Here is a 14,065-nt window from a genome sequence, read left to right on the forward strand (position 1 = left end):
GCTGCATATTCCCCAGAAACAGTTGTAATTGGTGTGTAAAATGGATGGAGTAACTGGTTCTTTCCAAAAGGGCATGTTTTTGCTTTGCCTTTTAGTACTTGATTTGACGACTTGTTACCAACTAAAATATGGACTCCTTGATTGGTTCCAGGGCAAACATCAAGTTCTTCTCAAGAAAATGGCCCTCCTGCATCCTGACTGTGGCTGTGCAGTACATCTTTAATCATGGCCGTTTAGTGCCTGTCAGATTGAGCCTTATAGTCTAGTTTGTGTAGTTTGTGTTGGTTTGGGGTTCCTTTAAACCTGTTTCCTGATGACAATTCTCTTTTCTAGTAAGCTTAAAAGAGAAAACCTTTTCATCAAGGCTGATTGCAAAGGCATTTACATTCCTTTTCTAGAAGCCATCTCAATGGGGACTGAATAAGCCTTATAGAAAGAATTAAGTTCTACAGAGAAAAAAAATTTGAGTGACTAGTTTGTCAGTTTTCCCAAAGGTGGTACTATTCTTGATACATGGGAGAGAAGTTGAATTCATTACATATAGTGGATGATGCCTTAGGGCAGCTGTTCTCAAAGTTTGATGCACTAGAGTCTAGAGTCTCCAAGACTTTCAGTGAGTCCCCGAGGTCCAAGTCGTTTTCATAAATATTCATTTTTCAGTCTCATTCTCTCACAGTTATACAGTGGAGATTTCCAAACATGATGTTTGATGATACAGTTACTCTGATGGCTAATGAAATGTGCTGAGAGTATTCTTATGTTTTAAAATGTTCCGTTTTAATCTCTGATTATAATTTTAACCCAATTTCTAAGTAAATGTGGATAGATATTACCCATGAAACAAAACTTTTTTGAAAGTTCTCAATAATTTTTAAGAGAAGGAATCCTGAGACCAAAATATTTGAGAACTGCTGTTGTAAGAGTGTAAATCTTAATTCTCTCACAGCACCCCTGTTGAGAGTAGCTGCCAGCAAGCTGCTTGAAGGCACTGCCTTAAGCCAATCAGTTGTTCAATAAACATTTTTTACTGGAATTAAATTGAGTTCTTGGAATGCAACTTTTCAAACCTTATTTAAGATTCTCCCGAAAAGCAGTGTTTGAGCATTGAGTGCCTTGCAGCCTGCCAAGTTTCTTCGAGATAGGTGACTGGCGGTTCTCAATATTAGGTCAAATATTTCGGAAGTCATTTTCATGGAATACCTGCTTTAACTGGTATTGGCAGCATCTAGACCAGTGCTGTCCAGTAAAATGGGGGCTGCGTATATAGTTAAACATTTTCTAGTAGTCATATTTTAAAAAGTAAAAAGAAACAGGTGAAAGTCATTATTCCCCCCAGCTTTATTGAGGTGTAACTGACGAATAGAACTGAAAGATATTTCAAGTGTACAGTGTGATGTTTTGATATATGTATACATGGTGAAAGGATTCATCCCATTGAGCTAATTAACATATCTTCTACCTGACGTATTTATCTTTTTGGTAAGAACATTTACGTTTTACTCTTTTAGCAAATTTCAGTTATACGATATGGTGTTATCAACTGTAGTCACCGTATTTTGAGATTAGATCCTCAGACCTTATTCATTTTATAACTGAAAGTTTGCTCCATTTTGTCAACTTCTCCCTGTTCTCTGTCCCACCCACCCTCCACCCCAGCCCATGGCAACCACTTTTCTACTTTCCATTTCTATGAGTTTGCTTTCTCTTTCTTTCTTTCTTTCTTTCTTTCTTTTTTTTTTAGGTTTCACATGTAAGTGATACCATGCAATGCGGTAATGTGGTATTTGTCTTTCTCTGTCTGGCTTATTTCACTTAGCATAATGTCCTCCAGGTTCATCCATTTATTGCAAATGACAGAATTTTCTTCTTCGAAAAAGAAGAAAATCTTAATATTCTGCCATGGTATATATACACCACACTTCTTTATCCATTCATCTATCGACAGACACTTGGGTTATTTCCGTACCTTGGCTGTTGTGAATAATGCTGCAATGAGCATCACGGTGTAGATAACCTCTTTGAGATAATGATTTTGTTTCTTTTGGATATATACCCAGAAGTGGGATTGCTGGATCATATGGTAGTTTTATTTTTTATTTCTTGAGGAGCCTCCATAATGTTTTCATAGTAGCTGTATCAGTTTACTTTCCCACCAGTGGTATGCAAGGGTCCCCTTTTCTCTGTTTCCTTGCCAGCATTTGTTATCTTTTGTGTTTTTGATAACAGACACCCTAACAGGCAGGAAGTGGTATCTTGTGGTTTTGATTTGCATTTCCCTGATGATTAGTGATGAGCACCTTTTATGTACCTATTGGCCATTTGTATGTCTTCTTTGGAAGAATGTCCATTTAGATCCTTTGCTCATTTTAAAATTGGATTTTTTTTTCTGAATTGCATGAATTCCTTCTATATTTTGGATTTTTAACTCCTTATGAGATTAGATATTAGATATGTGATTTGCAAATATTTCCCCCATTCTGTAGGTTGACTTTTCATTGAAATTAGTTTTAATAATATATTTTATTTAGCTTAGTCTGTCCAAAATATTCTTTCTACGTGTACTCAATATAAAAAATTATCAAAGAGATGGTTTATATTCTCTTTTTAATATTAAGCCTTTGAAATCTGGTGTATATTTTCATGTATAGCATATCAATTTTGAACTAGCCACATTTCAAATGCATAATAGTCACATGTGGCTGGTGCCTACTGTATTGGACAGCACAGTTCTAGGCCATAAAATGATTCTACATCTGAGCTGAGAATAATCTAGAGTACTAGATAAGCTTTGTTATAGAAATAAGAGAATAAAAATTTAGCTACAGAAGTTAATGTAAAAAGAACCCCATTGAAAATAACTCCCAATGGCGAAAAACTGGATACCTGCCTAAATGTTAGTGCGTTTCAATGAGAAATAGACTTATTTCCTTAAAAGAATATACTTTTGTTTAACAAAATAAACTTTTCTCAAAATAAACCTTTCTCCGCACTGTCATAATGTTTTCTCTTCCCTTCTTAAAAGCATTCAGTCTGTTTACTGTATTCTGTGAAATTATTATCCATGCATCTGCATACTAGTTTAAGGGAGTGCTCTTTCGCTTTTTGGAAGAATTTTAGCACCTGTGGTCTTTGTGTGTTCTTCCTAAGCAGTTCCTTTTAAAAAACTGTCCATTTGTCACAGCATATCCCTGAAGAAGAGATCTACTTATTTCTGAGGGATGAGGAGGAAAGGTGATTTATTTTGATCTTCATTTTGAACCTTTCCTTGGCTTGGTTTGTTTTTATTGTTACCTTATCTTGCCGATGAACATACTACCAGAATATGCAAGTGAATTACTGTCTGTTGTGAGGAAGACACTGTTTTCTTCCATTTCATTCCCTAAGAGCATTACTGCATTTGCAAAAATGAGGTAAGAGTTAAAGGAACTGTGATTAGAAACAAGAACTAACAGGGGAAAATAGCTATTTTTCCTTTCTAGAATGAATAAAGAACTATGGCTTTAAATTTGGCACCACCTGAATTTAACTTTTCTTCGTACCACATGCCTATTAAAAAAGAAATGTATTGAATGGAAATATCTTGGGTAAGGAAATTCTTAAGGACTTCCACAATCTGTATCTGTCTAACAATGTATTTGATGAAGTGCCATGTTTAATTAATACTAGTGTCGGTTTGCAAGATCAGGCTCCTTTGCAGGATAGAAGGATTCTATGTAGAGCCAGCAAATTTAAGAAATATATGCTCTGTTGATAATGTGTTACAAGTGTCCTTCCTTACTTGTTATGTTTTTCATATGTAAGTGCAAGTATGTGATTCATAGATTTTTAGCACCAATCTAAAAACATTCTTTGAGAGTTTATCATCTTCTTACCTGCCAATTTACCTTTTGTTGTGGATACATTTTATTTTTTAATCAACTGATATGTACCACTTTCAGTTAAAACCTTATTACATAGCCTCCAATAACCTGTAGCTGTGGAAATGCATGCTCATTGATCTCTTCAGCTCTTCTGAAAATAATCATACCTGCTTGTCAACAACCTGCTCTCTGACTTTTAGTTTCTTTCTCTCATCGGTATTTTTCAACTTTTTAGAAAACCTCCACTTCCCAGTTTGCAGCTAAGGTAGGAGCTAAACTTGAGGACTTTCCTTCTCCATTAAGTGGTCCTATGTTAAGTGGTCCTATCAGGAACGTGTCCAAGTGTGCGCCGTGGCCTCCTCCCTGGTGTTAGCTACTTAGTGTGGACGGAAGGGGGCCTGGCCGGCCTTGAGGAAGCAGACCACTCTCTGTCTGGTCTTGCTGTGGGTTCCATCCTGTGGCTCACTGTGACTTGGCTGAATGGAATGCATTTTCTTCCCAGCTCCATTCTTTCCATATTCTTCCTACATCAGCTGGAAGCAGCCTGTTCTGAATGCTGCCCACAAATTGTTAGCTCTTTAGCTTCTAGGCCTCCCAACTTGCCCCTTGAGAAAGGAGTTGATGTGTTTCAGATCCAGGATTATGCCACTTGGTGAAACAAATCTAATCCTTGCCAAAGAATGCCTAACATCTAAGGCTTGATTCCAGAAAAAACAAAACAAAATAATAACAATAGCAGTACCTGTAATTAATGTACATTACTTGCCCAGCATTATACTGAGTAGGTTGCTTGCATTAGTTTAGTTAATCCCCAGCAACCTTTAAAGTAGCTTCTATTGTTGCCCACATTTTATAGTTCATCATAGAAAAATTAAATAACTTGCTCAAGGTTATATGTTACAGGACAATTCCAAGATTTTGAACCCGCACAGTTTTACACCATATTCAGCTGCTGGGCAAAGCCTCTCTCTGTCTTCTTGAATCTTGAATCTCACTCTAGAGTAGACAGGAATTTAATGTTTTTATCTGTTAAAACCTCTCTGTATCTACTTTTAAGATTATACTTAATGCAATTTTCCCCAAAAGATAAGAATGTGTTTCAATATGTAGGACCATGTTCCTTTTATGTGAAATCAGATATAATTGTTATTAAATTAAAATATCTGTTCAGTGCGTACTATATATTATGAGGTTTTCATCGCCAACGTTGTTCTCATAGATGATTAAGTTTGATTTTCTCTTCATCTTTATGAGAGTTGTTTTGCCTTAGAATGCAAATGAAACTCAGAATGAGTCCATTGTGAATCAGGAGGCCCTACTGTATGACTCTCCCAATTACATCATGACCCAGTGCTTTCTTGAGGGTGAAAAAGTGCAAAAATATGGCCGAATGCTTTGAAGGCCCTCCTTCTGCACCCCCACCTTCCACCCCCTTACTTTTCCTCTGCTTTCCATTAGTAAGCATGGACAGAATAAGGGACTTTCAGGACCAATCCTTGGACAGCGGATGATCGACAAATCCTTAAGAGTGCTTCCCAGCCTTTTGTGTGCCGTTGGCACACTCAAAATGATGGTATTTTCTCTGGGGTAAATACTTGAGGTTCCTTGAAGCTGGAGGTGATCCACTGTCACCTACCATGGCCTCCAGTGCACCATTTGGGGAGCTCTGCTTTGGGTATATGTATGTAAGTTTCTAAGCTTATATATATGAAAACATCCTGTAAACTATAGTGTCCCATTCATGTGTAGATTTTATTAATAATTAGTTACTATTAAGGCCCAGATATTTGTTCTATAAAAGGACATTGTGTACTGTGAATTTTTTGGTTTGTTTTGGGAGCTGTTCTTAGAGAACCAGGTACAGATGCCGGACCAGTTGCCAGAGTTGAGGTCCTAGATGTGACCTGGCACAGTGCTGAAAGGAGAAGTAGAAATGCTAGTGGTCAGGGTCATATGGTTCAAGACTTCTTATTAGAAGATAAGTTGCTGAGATTTGTTAATGATTCTGCTGTTTCTCCTCATAAAATTTCCTACCCTCTTTTCTGCCCATCCCAATTCTGTCTCTTCTTAAGTTCTGTCTTCTTTGTCAATCTTTGCCTATATCTGCTTATTGTCCCCCAGGTGAAGGTCACACTTCATCCTCTGTTCTACTCTTGTGCCTTGCACGTGGCTTTATTGATTGTATCTCCAGTGCCGTATTGCTGGCTGTTTCATGTATGTCTTGCCTCTACTAGATTATGAGCTCCTTGAAGTTAAGGCTACGTCTGGTTAATCTTTGTAGCTCAAGCTACACGCAGCTCATTTTATCACATTCCAACATTAGCCAGGGCTTAACTCTAAATTGTGCTTTAATTTCTCTCCTTGTGCCTTTCCCCCATTAGTCCTCATTCTAACATTTGAACTAACAGCTCCAAACAAAGTTACTTTTATTCTAGTTATTCATACATTTGAATCATCTACCATGTGTGATTCATAGTCTTTATTTCTCTGGACTAAATTTTTTAGTATTGGTATTTTTGCTTCCCTTTTTTTTCCCTCAATAAGTAGACTTTTTCTTTTCCCCACCCAGTGTATAGAATCATAGGATTTTAAGAATTGAAAGGGGCTAGAATATGCCTAATCCTAGTCCTTCATCCAGCTAATATTCATTGATTATGTACTAATTGAATAATTGAAACAGATACAGAGATATTTTGGGGCAACCCAATATTTTGCATATTTCACTAAGAATAATAAGGAAGTTTAGATTTAACAGATTAAAAAAAGTCATCTTTCATTCTGTTTTTAAATATATATGCTGCCGGGTATCTTAAAGGAATAATGAGCAGACTTAGAAAGATGTTTTATGCTGAAGTAGTGTATATACAGTGCAGAAAGATCTTCAAATTCTTACAGTGTTATCATGAAGAATTCGACTCTAAAGCCAAGCAACCTGGGCTTCAGTCCTGGATCTACTACATACTATCCCAAATTAACTTCATCTTGGGCAATTACTTAATCTCTGTGTGTCTCAATTTCCATATTCGTAATACAAGGTTAATAATAATCTAGGGTGTTGTGAGGTTCAAATTTGTTCATGCTTGCAAAGCACAAGGAATTATGCCTGGTACGTAGTAAACGTTCAGCATTTAGTACCTGCTGCTGCCCCCACGGCGACCATTACCACTACTTCTGTTACCGAGTTACAGAAGCACCCGGTGAGATGTGAAATGCACCTGTGAAGGTTCTGGTTGGACCTTTACCGAATCATCATGTTCTTACAATATAAGCTTCTTGTCTTAATAAGAGGCCCTATGCACCGTTCTCTGCACCAGAGCGTGATTTGCCTAGACGGTAACCACAGCTGTAGGGTAATGAGGTGTTTTGTCACGGAGTCTTACTGCAGAACAATTTAAGAAACGGCAGGAGACCCATTAGCTTTTGGAGTCTGTTCTTTTGAGACCAACTTGCGAGGAATCCATTTCCTGACTTTCTAAAAAGAGTAAATTTATTTTCTTCATTGATGTTCTGTAAACAAAATGCCAGCAGTCTGTCTTTTGTGGAATATGTTTTAAAGTGGATTTAATTTTCCTTGGTAAACTCCTTTTAATAATGCATCAGAGTAAATTTCCTTTCTCTGTTTTGTTGTCAGGTTGCAATCAAGATCATAGACAAGACCCAGCTGGATGAAGAAAACTTGAAGAAGATTTTCCGAGAAGTTCAGATTATGAAGATGCTCTGCCACCCGCACATTATCAGGCTTTACCAGGTAGGATCACTGGTGGTGTAACAAATGGTAACAAAGGCCCAGAACGGTCACTTGTATCTGTGGTTGCCTTTGAAGAGAAGGTGGTGGGTGAAACTGGGTTGAAATCTGCAACTTTCTTTTGTTTTATATTCATATGTTCACCCTACTATTTTCGTCACCCTTTTACCCCCCGTTCAGTACTTATGTTTCCGGCTATTTGCTGGTAAAATCTAACTAACTTGCCCAAATAGGCCTTTTAAGTTTGTTCTTTAAAATTTGGATGCCATTCTTAGAATTACACAAAAAGATTATTTAGAGGATAAGAACTTATTTATTTAGGTCAAAATTCTAAAGCAGAATGGGAAACCCAAAAGGAACAGAGACTTTTGAGAGATGAAAAGCTAGAGATAAATGTAACATAATTTTTTACAACATTATTTAAATACTAATTGCTGTGATCATGTTATGAATTATGATGGCGTAGGATATTTTAAGTGTGGCTTCTTGTATCAGTCAGAACCTACCTCCTTTCTATTCTAATAGGGTCTTAGACTTAGTTTTCCAAGGTAGCATTTGATTATTTTGATAACCAAGTGATTGAGTCTGTGTAATAGAAGAGATTTCTATTCTAGTTTTCTTACCTTCCCAGGAAACATACATACTTCATGCATCATCAGAAGTGATTCCCTAGCCTTACTGCAAAAGCAGTCAGTCAATCTAAAGGCTGGAATTTTAAGCCAGATAGTAGAGGAGGACTTGGCCTTAGCAGGCTGCTAGAAGAGATATTTTGGGAAAGGCGGGGCTTTGGGGTGCTTCTCAAATTGCAGTGTGTTGGCAGCCACAGGTTCTGCCTCTGCATGGGGCCAGCCCTGCTCAGTGCTTTCTGCCAGAACAGCCATCACCTAGTTCTGGAGGAAGTGGCCACCCACTCCGTTCACTTGCTGATATTAGTCTGCAGTAAATGGTTACTGGTCCAGACTTGGGACCTTGTATGTGTAAGAGTGGAGGGAGTACATCCAAGACACAGTGAACAAGTTTTCCTAGTCTGTTACTTTTATGGGAGAGAAAGCATGTCATGACAGTAGTGTGTGTGGTTAAGGCTCCAGCTTAGGGCCCTTCTCTGGCATCAGCTGTTCACATAATGAGTTGAATTAAATCAGCAGGAGCAGACTTGCTGAAATTTATCAGACTAGATTATGCTGAAGCAAACCTCCATTGCGTCCCAGAAGCAAACCCATGAAAGCTTCCTGGGGTTGTCTGAAGACCTGTATCTGCAAACTCAGAGGCGTCTAGCCTCTGCTTCCTTCCTATCCTGACAGACTGAGTACACTGCTTGACCTCACTTTTTAAAATAAATCATCTTTAAATAATTGTAGAGCTTATTAGGTTGACCTTTCTCAAGAGGTTAACTTGTAGGTATTAACCTTACAACTGAAATCTGCAAGTTTACCTTTCTTACCTTCCAATCAGCCTGTAAGATTTCCACACTTTCAGTCCTTACTTTGAACATTGCCCTCTTTTAAGCTCTAATTTTGCTCTCTGGCAGCTAGTATTGTTAATGGGAGATTCTGAGCTACCAAGGTGAGAATGGTTGTCAGATTGTCTTCATATAGTAGCAAGGTAGTTTCAGGTCATTTGCCAAAAGCTTCAGTCCCCTTGGATTTATAGAGCGAGCCAAATATAGGTAACTGTGTAGGAAAGCTTTTGAACTCCTATAAAGTTTAAAAATAAGAGAACATTTACAGTCAGTAAAAGGCCTGATGGTACAAAGGAGATATACAGTATGACATTTATTTTTCTCTTTTATTTTTTTCTAAACACCTGCATATATTTAGGGTACTTACTTTTTGTTACCTATGTCAACATATGGAGAGAGCTTGGAAGCAATACATGTAACAAACAATGGGTATCACCAATGTATAGAGGGTTTTTAAAAATTAAAGAGAGAAAAAGACACAGTTATTAGATTAGAAAATTAAAATAATGTGCACTTATACAATGGAGTACTATGAAACTATGGAAAAGAAGAGAAAGATCTGTTATTATAATGTAATGCATAATACTGTTGTATGGTGCTAATGTGTGAAAGATGTCACAGACAAAGTGGCCAGGGAATAATTTGACAAAATAATTAACTGTGAAGTATAATGGGAGTCTAGAACTGTATTGCCTCCTATGATAGCCATCAGCCACGCGTGGTTACTGTGTATTAACACGTGGCTGAAACGAATGAGGAACTGAGTTTTAACTTTTATTTAATTTTAATTAATTTAAATATGAAAACTAGAGCACTTTACAGTTAAAACCTTTTTGAAATGATAATATTCATGATAATAAAATATAGTATTAGAATTGATTTCACCTTTTTCATTTTTTTTAACATGGCTACTAGAAAAGTTAAAATTATAGCCGACACTCAGATTATATTTCTCAAGGACAGCACTGCTCTAAAATGATACAGAATAAGCTATTGACAGTGTTTCCCCAGGGAAGAAAGTGAAGGTGGCTGGGAAGAGGAAAAGCTTTGGTCTTTTTTTTTTGTATACTAGGTATTTTAAATATTTATAATGAACATATGTCCTCATATACTACTTCAATAAATATTTAACAAAAAAGGTAAAAAGGAAGAAGGGACTGACAACACGCAACAACTAGTAAAAAAAAAGCAAAATAGAGACTAGGATAAAATAGAAATGAGTAATTTATATTACTTGAAGTATTGAATATTTATATTATTGTTCTCGGTTTTGAATAAATGGATAGTGGACAGGAAAGTTGTCAGTTCCATTAAAAAAAACTCACAGCCATATGTGACTTCTGTGCAGTTCTTAAATGAGTCCTATTGTTTTCCATTAGTTTTGTTTTGGTTGAATTTTGGGGGGACATTTTTGTTCTTCAAGTGATCAGTGTTGAATGTGAACTTTTTGGTTCTTAGCAGCTTCTTGGCCTCTCAGTTTTGTGGAGCTTAAGAGATTGCAGAGGCCACATGGGATAACCAGAGGACTGTCTCTCTCGAGTAGTAAATATTTCCTACCTCTTAAGAACGTGGAGGAATACCTATATCCCTATTTTTTTCTTAATAACATTTGTTTCTGTCACCCTTCCAACCCCCCAGTGTTGTAAGTCTCCTTTAAGCAGTAAGGATTATTAACACTTCAAATGACAAAAGAAGAGTCATTAGTTTCTCCCCCTATGATCTCAAGCTGTCATTTGTGTCACTGTCACTTTCCTGCCTTTGCACCAGGTTATGGAGACAGAACGGATGATTTATCTGGTGACAGAATATGCTAGTGGAGGGGAAATATTTGGTAAGTACATTGATTGCATTCTTTAAACAGCTATTGCACACACTATGGCAAACCTAAAATAGCTGTTCAATGCCTTTGTCACTTGAGCAGCTGTCACTTGATGCTGTCCCTCAGTGCTGTCATTTTCTATCTGCAAAGTAATTTTTAATTATTTTTGATTCACTCATTTAAGTCCTTCCACCATCTTTGTTTCCTTAGCAAAGGTGTTTTGTTTATTTCAGTCGCGTATTGACAGTTGAGATGAAAGATCTTCAAAAACAAACATTCTTTTGATCATGCGACTAAGTGTCTTTCCTACTGCCAGCTTCTAACTGGGGTGACCACGTGTGACAGAACTCCCACAAGTGTGTGGGCCTCTGTTGTGTGAGAAAGAGCCACTTGGAGCAAACAGTCTCACCCTAATGCATTCTTTAAACTTTGTTTAAATATAATATGTAACTATATTCCGTACCATGTGTTCACAGTTCCCTTGATGAGTCTTGTAATTTGGGGGATTTTGTCTTCAGTAGCTATTTTTTCCTCTAACACTTAGCTTAGCACAAACATCAGAAGTAAGCAGGATAATTTGTTACAGGGAAATCTGACTTTGAGGTGGTAAAAACTGGCCAAAACCTTTTTTTTGGTAACAGTGATAAATGGAGTCAAGTAAAGATAAAGGTTAAACTTCCAAATCTAGATTATGATGTCTTTTTATTTTAAAATCATATTTATTTTTGGCATGTGAATACAGAATAAAACCTATATATTTTAGATTTATCCAGTTAATTTTGTTGGTTTAAATCTGAATGGTAAGAATTTTTAAAATTTTTAAAATCTTGGTACTTACTAATTTGAAATATATTTAAAAGCATGAAGTCACTTTTAAAAGAGGAATCTTATTAGTGACTAGTCAGTTGTGACTGTGAATTTTTTGATGCGTTAAACTTTTTGATAATTTTGTATCTAAGAATCTTCAAAATAAACATGAGTCTTCTTTAAAGGAGGTGCCATTTCTTAATAACCTTTTAGTTGGCTTTGTATCTGCTTTTGCACAATGGTAATCTCGGAAGCACAGAGACCTTGTCGTCTTAATGTTCATAATGATCAAAAAACCAAGCACAGTGCACATCAGACCTACCTTGCTCTTTAGGAAAATAGATTTCAAAAGTACCAAGATGGTAATAATCCCCTGGTCATGGATTCTTTGTGGGAATGCAGCTCAGGGCAGGAGGAAACGGAACAGTACTTCTCACAGTGTTAATATTAAAGACTCCGAGGAGGAAGATGATGATGTTCTACTTAAAGACATCATTGTGCCCGCACAGGGATATAGCTGTCTCATGAGGTCTGGTTTTTAAAAGCATCAGTATCAGAGATGAAAAGACCGGCTTAATCAAGAGGCGGTTAGGCCTGGTTTTGAATCACATGTGTGCCACCTATTTGCCTTTTTACTTGGGGCAAGTTACTAAATGATTCAGAGACTTGGTTTCATGGTCTATAAAAGTCAGATCTGTAATGTCTGTTTCGGTTGTGAAGATTACGTGAGATGGCATACACAGAGCCCCAGCACCTTGCTCCCTTCACCTCCATGTTGAAGGACAAGTGGGTGATGCCTTCTGCCAGGCTAGCACAAAAAGTTCCTCTGACTTGCTCCCAGTGAAACTGGTGAAAATGATTTTAACACACCTCCCCACGCCCCACCCCCCAAGCCCCAGCCATTTAAAATCTCTGGAAATGGTACTAAAGGTGAACAACAAATGAAGAAACATTTATTCAAGAACATCTATGAAAATTTGGTAAGAAATGGAGAGTGTGATTTTGAAGCAAAGACCGCTTCTTTCTTCCCCCTTGCCAGCTCAGCAAGGTAGAGATTCCACTCAAGACTACTATAGCCAAGAACACAGGCCTGCCCACCCCCATCCCCTCCTTTAAGCTAGACTAACGACTTTCTTCCCCGAGGAACAGGACATCAGAATTTCTCATCCTGCCCTCAGCTACCTGTTGCTGTTGCTAAGTCCTGGGTGAGTGCAGTTGGACTCCTTTTTCTGTCCAGCCCTGACTTGGCATGAGTGTGGCATGCTGAAAATACTGGGACCCAGAACACTTTTGTCTTGGATTATAAATTGGATGGTCAGCTCAAGAGAGTTTCAAGCTGAGAGAATTCCAGACTGTGTTCCCTTTCTCTCTAGTGAGCTCAGCTCCTAGGATGGGAGCATCACCCAGAGAAAACTTTACCCTTGTCCCCACAACTAGCTCAGAGCCCTGTCTCAGAGATTCGCCCGAAGGGATAAACTGACCATAAGACAGACAGCTCCTGATTTCTTCCCAAAGGAGCTGACTTCATTTGCAACATAAAATGAAGAAGTTCAAGCCTGAAGGCGTCCACAAGAACAGTGGAGATTGTGGTAAAAGGCATTTCAAAGGAGATTCAAGATACAGGCTACACTACAGACAAGCTAGTTTGCAGGAGAAAACCAGGGAGGAAGACATCACGAGCTTTCTTAAGGTCAGAACAAAATACACACCGATCCTTCAAAGGCACTGTTCCTTCAAAGGAACCAGAGTTTGAGTGGATGGTTTATAGACCAACTTATGCTCCAGGGCATTGTTGAAAATAAGAGTGCAACCAGCCAGTTTGGGATTTTAACAGCTGGGCATAGTCAAGGAAAGACAGGAAGAGAGCCCTACCCAAACCATGGTGATCCAGTGGTCTGAGGGTGATGGTGGATATACCAAGGCTGTGCCTCCCCGAGGAACAATATTGGAAGCTGACACTATGTATGGGGGAATAAACTTCACTAAAACAATCCAGCTAGTCACTAAAATAAATAAGCCAGTAACAATAATATGCTCTAGACGGGCAGAGGTATACCAGTACCCAGGGGTGTGACACTATATGATCTAAAATGTCTAGTTTCCAAGAACAGCAACAGATTGAGGCATATAAAGAATCAGGAAAGAATGACCCATGCAATGAAAAAATTCAGGCCACAGAGACTGCCTGTCAGAGACATCAGATGTCAGATTTATCAAAAAAAGGCTTGAAAGTAGCCATTATAGACATGTTCACAGACAAAAAGGAACTCACAATTAAAGTAGTAAAGGAAGATATGATGGCAGTGTCACATCAAATAGAGAATATCAGTAAAGAGAAAGAAGTTTTTTTTAAAGAGGAATCAAATGGAAATTAT

At 37.8% G+C, this 14,065-nt stretch overlaps 1 protein-coding gene across 4 annotated transcripts in view; it reads left to right on the forward strand.

Annotated features, from left to right (window-relative positions):
- Positions 1-14,065, forward strand: part of SIK3 (SIK family kinase 3) — a 210,011-nt gene that overhangs the window by 105,999 nt on the left and 89,947 nt on the right. For all 4 annotated transcript variants that reach the window (XM_015242201.3, XM_015242203.3, XM_015242202.3 and 1 more), the window contains exons 2-3: positions 7,492-7,608; positions 10,832-10,895. In XM_015242201.3, coding sequence (XP_015097687.2) covers positions 7,492-7,608; positions 10,832-10,895 — 181 coding nt within the window. The remainder of the gene's footprint in view (positions 1-7,491; positions 7,609-10,831; positions 10,896-14,065) is intronic.

The sequence above is a fragment of the Vicugna pacos genome, chromosome 33 (genome assembly GCF_048564905.1).
Source record: "Vicugna pacos chromosome 33, VicPac4, whole genome shotgun sequence".
NCBI classification, from domain to species: Eukaryota; Metazoa; Chordata; class Mammalia; order Artiodactyla; family Camelidae; genus Vicugna; species Vicugna pacos.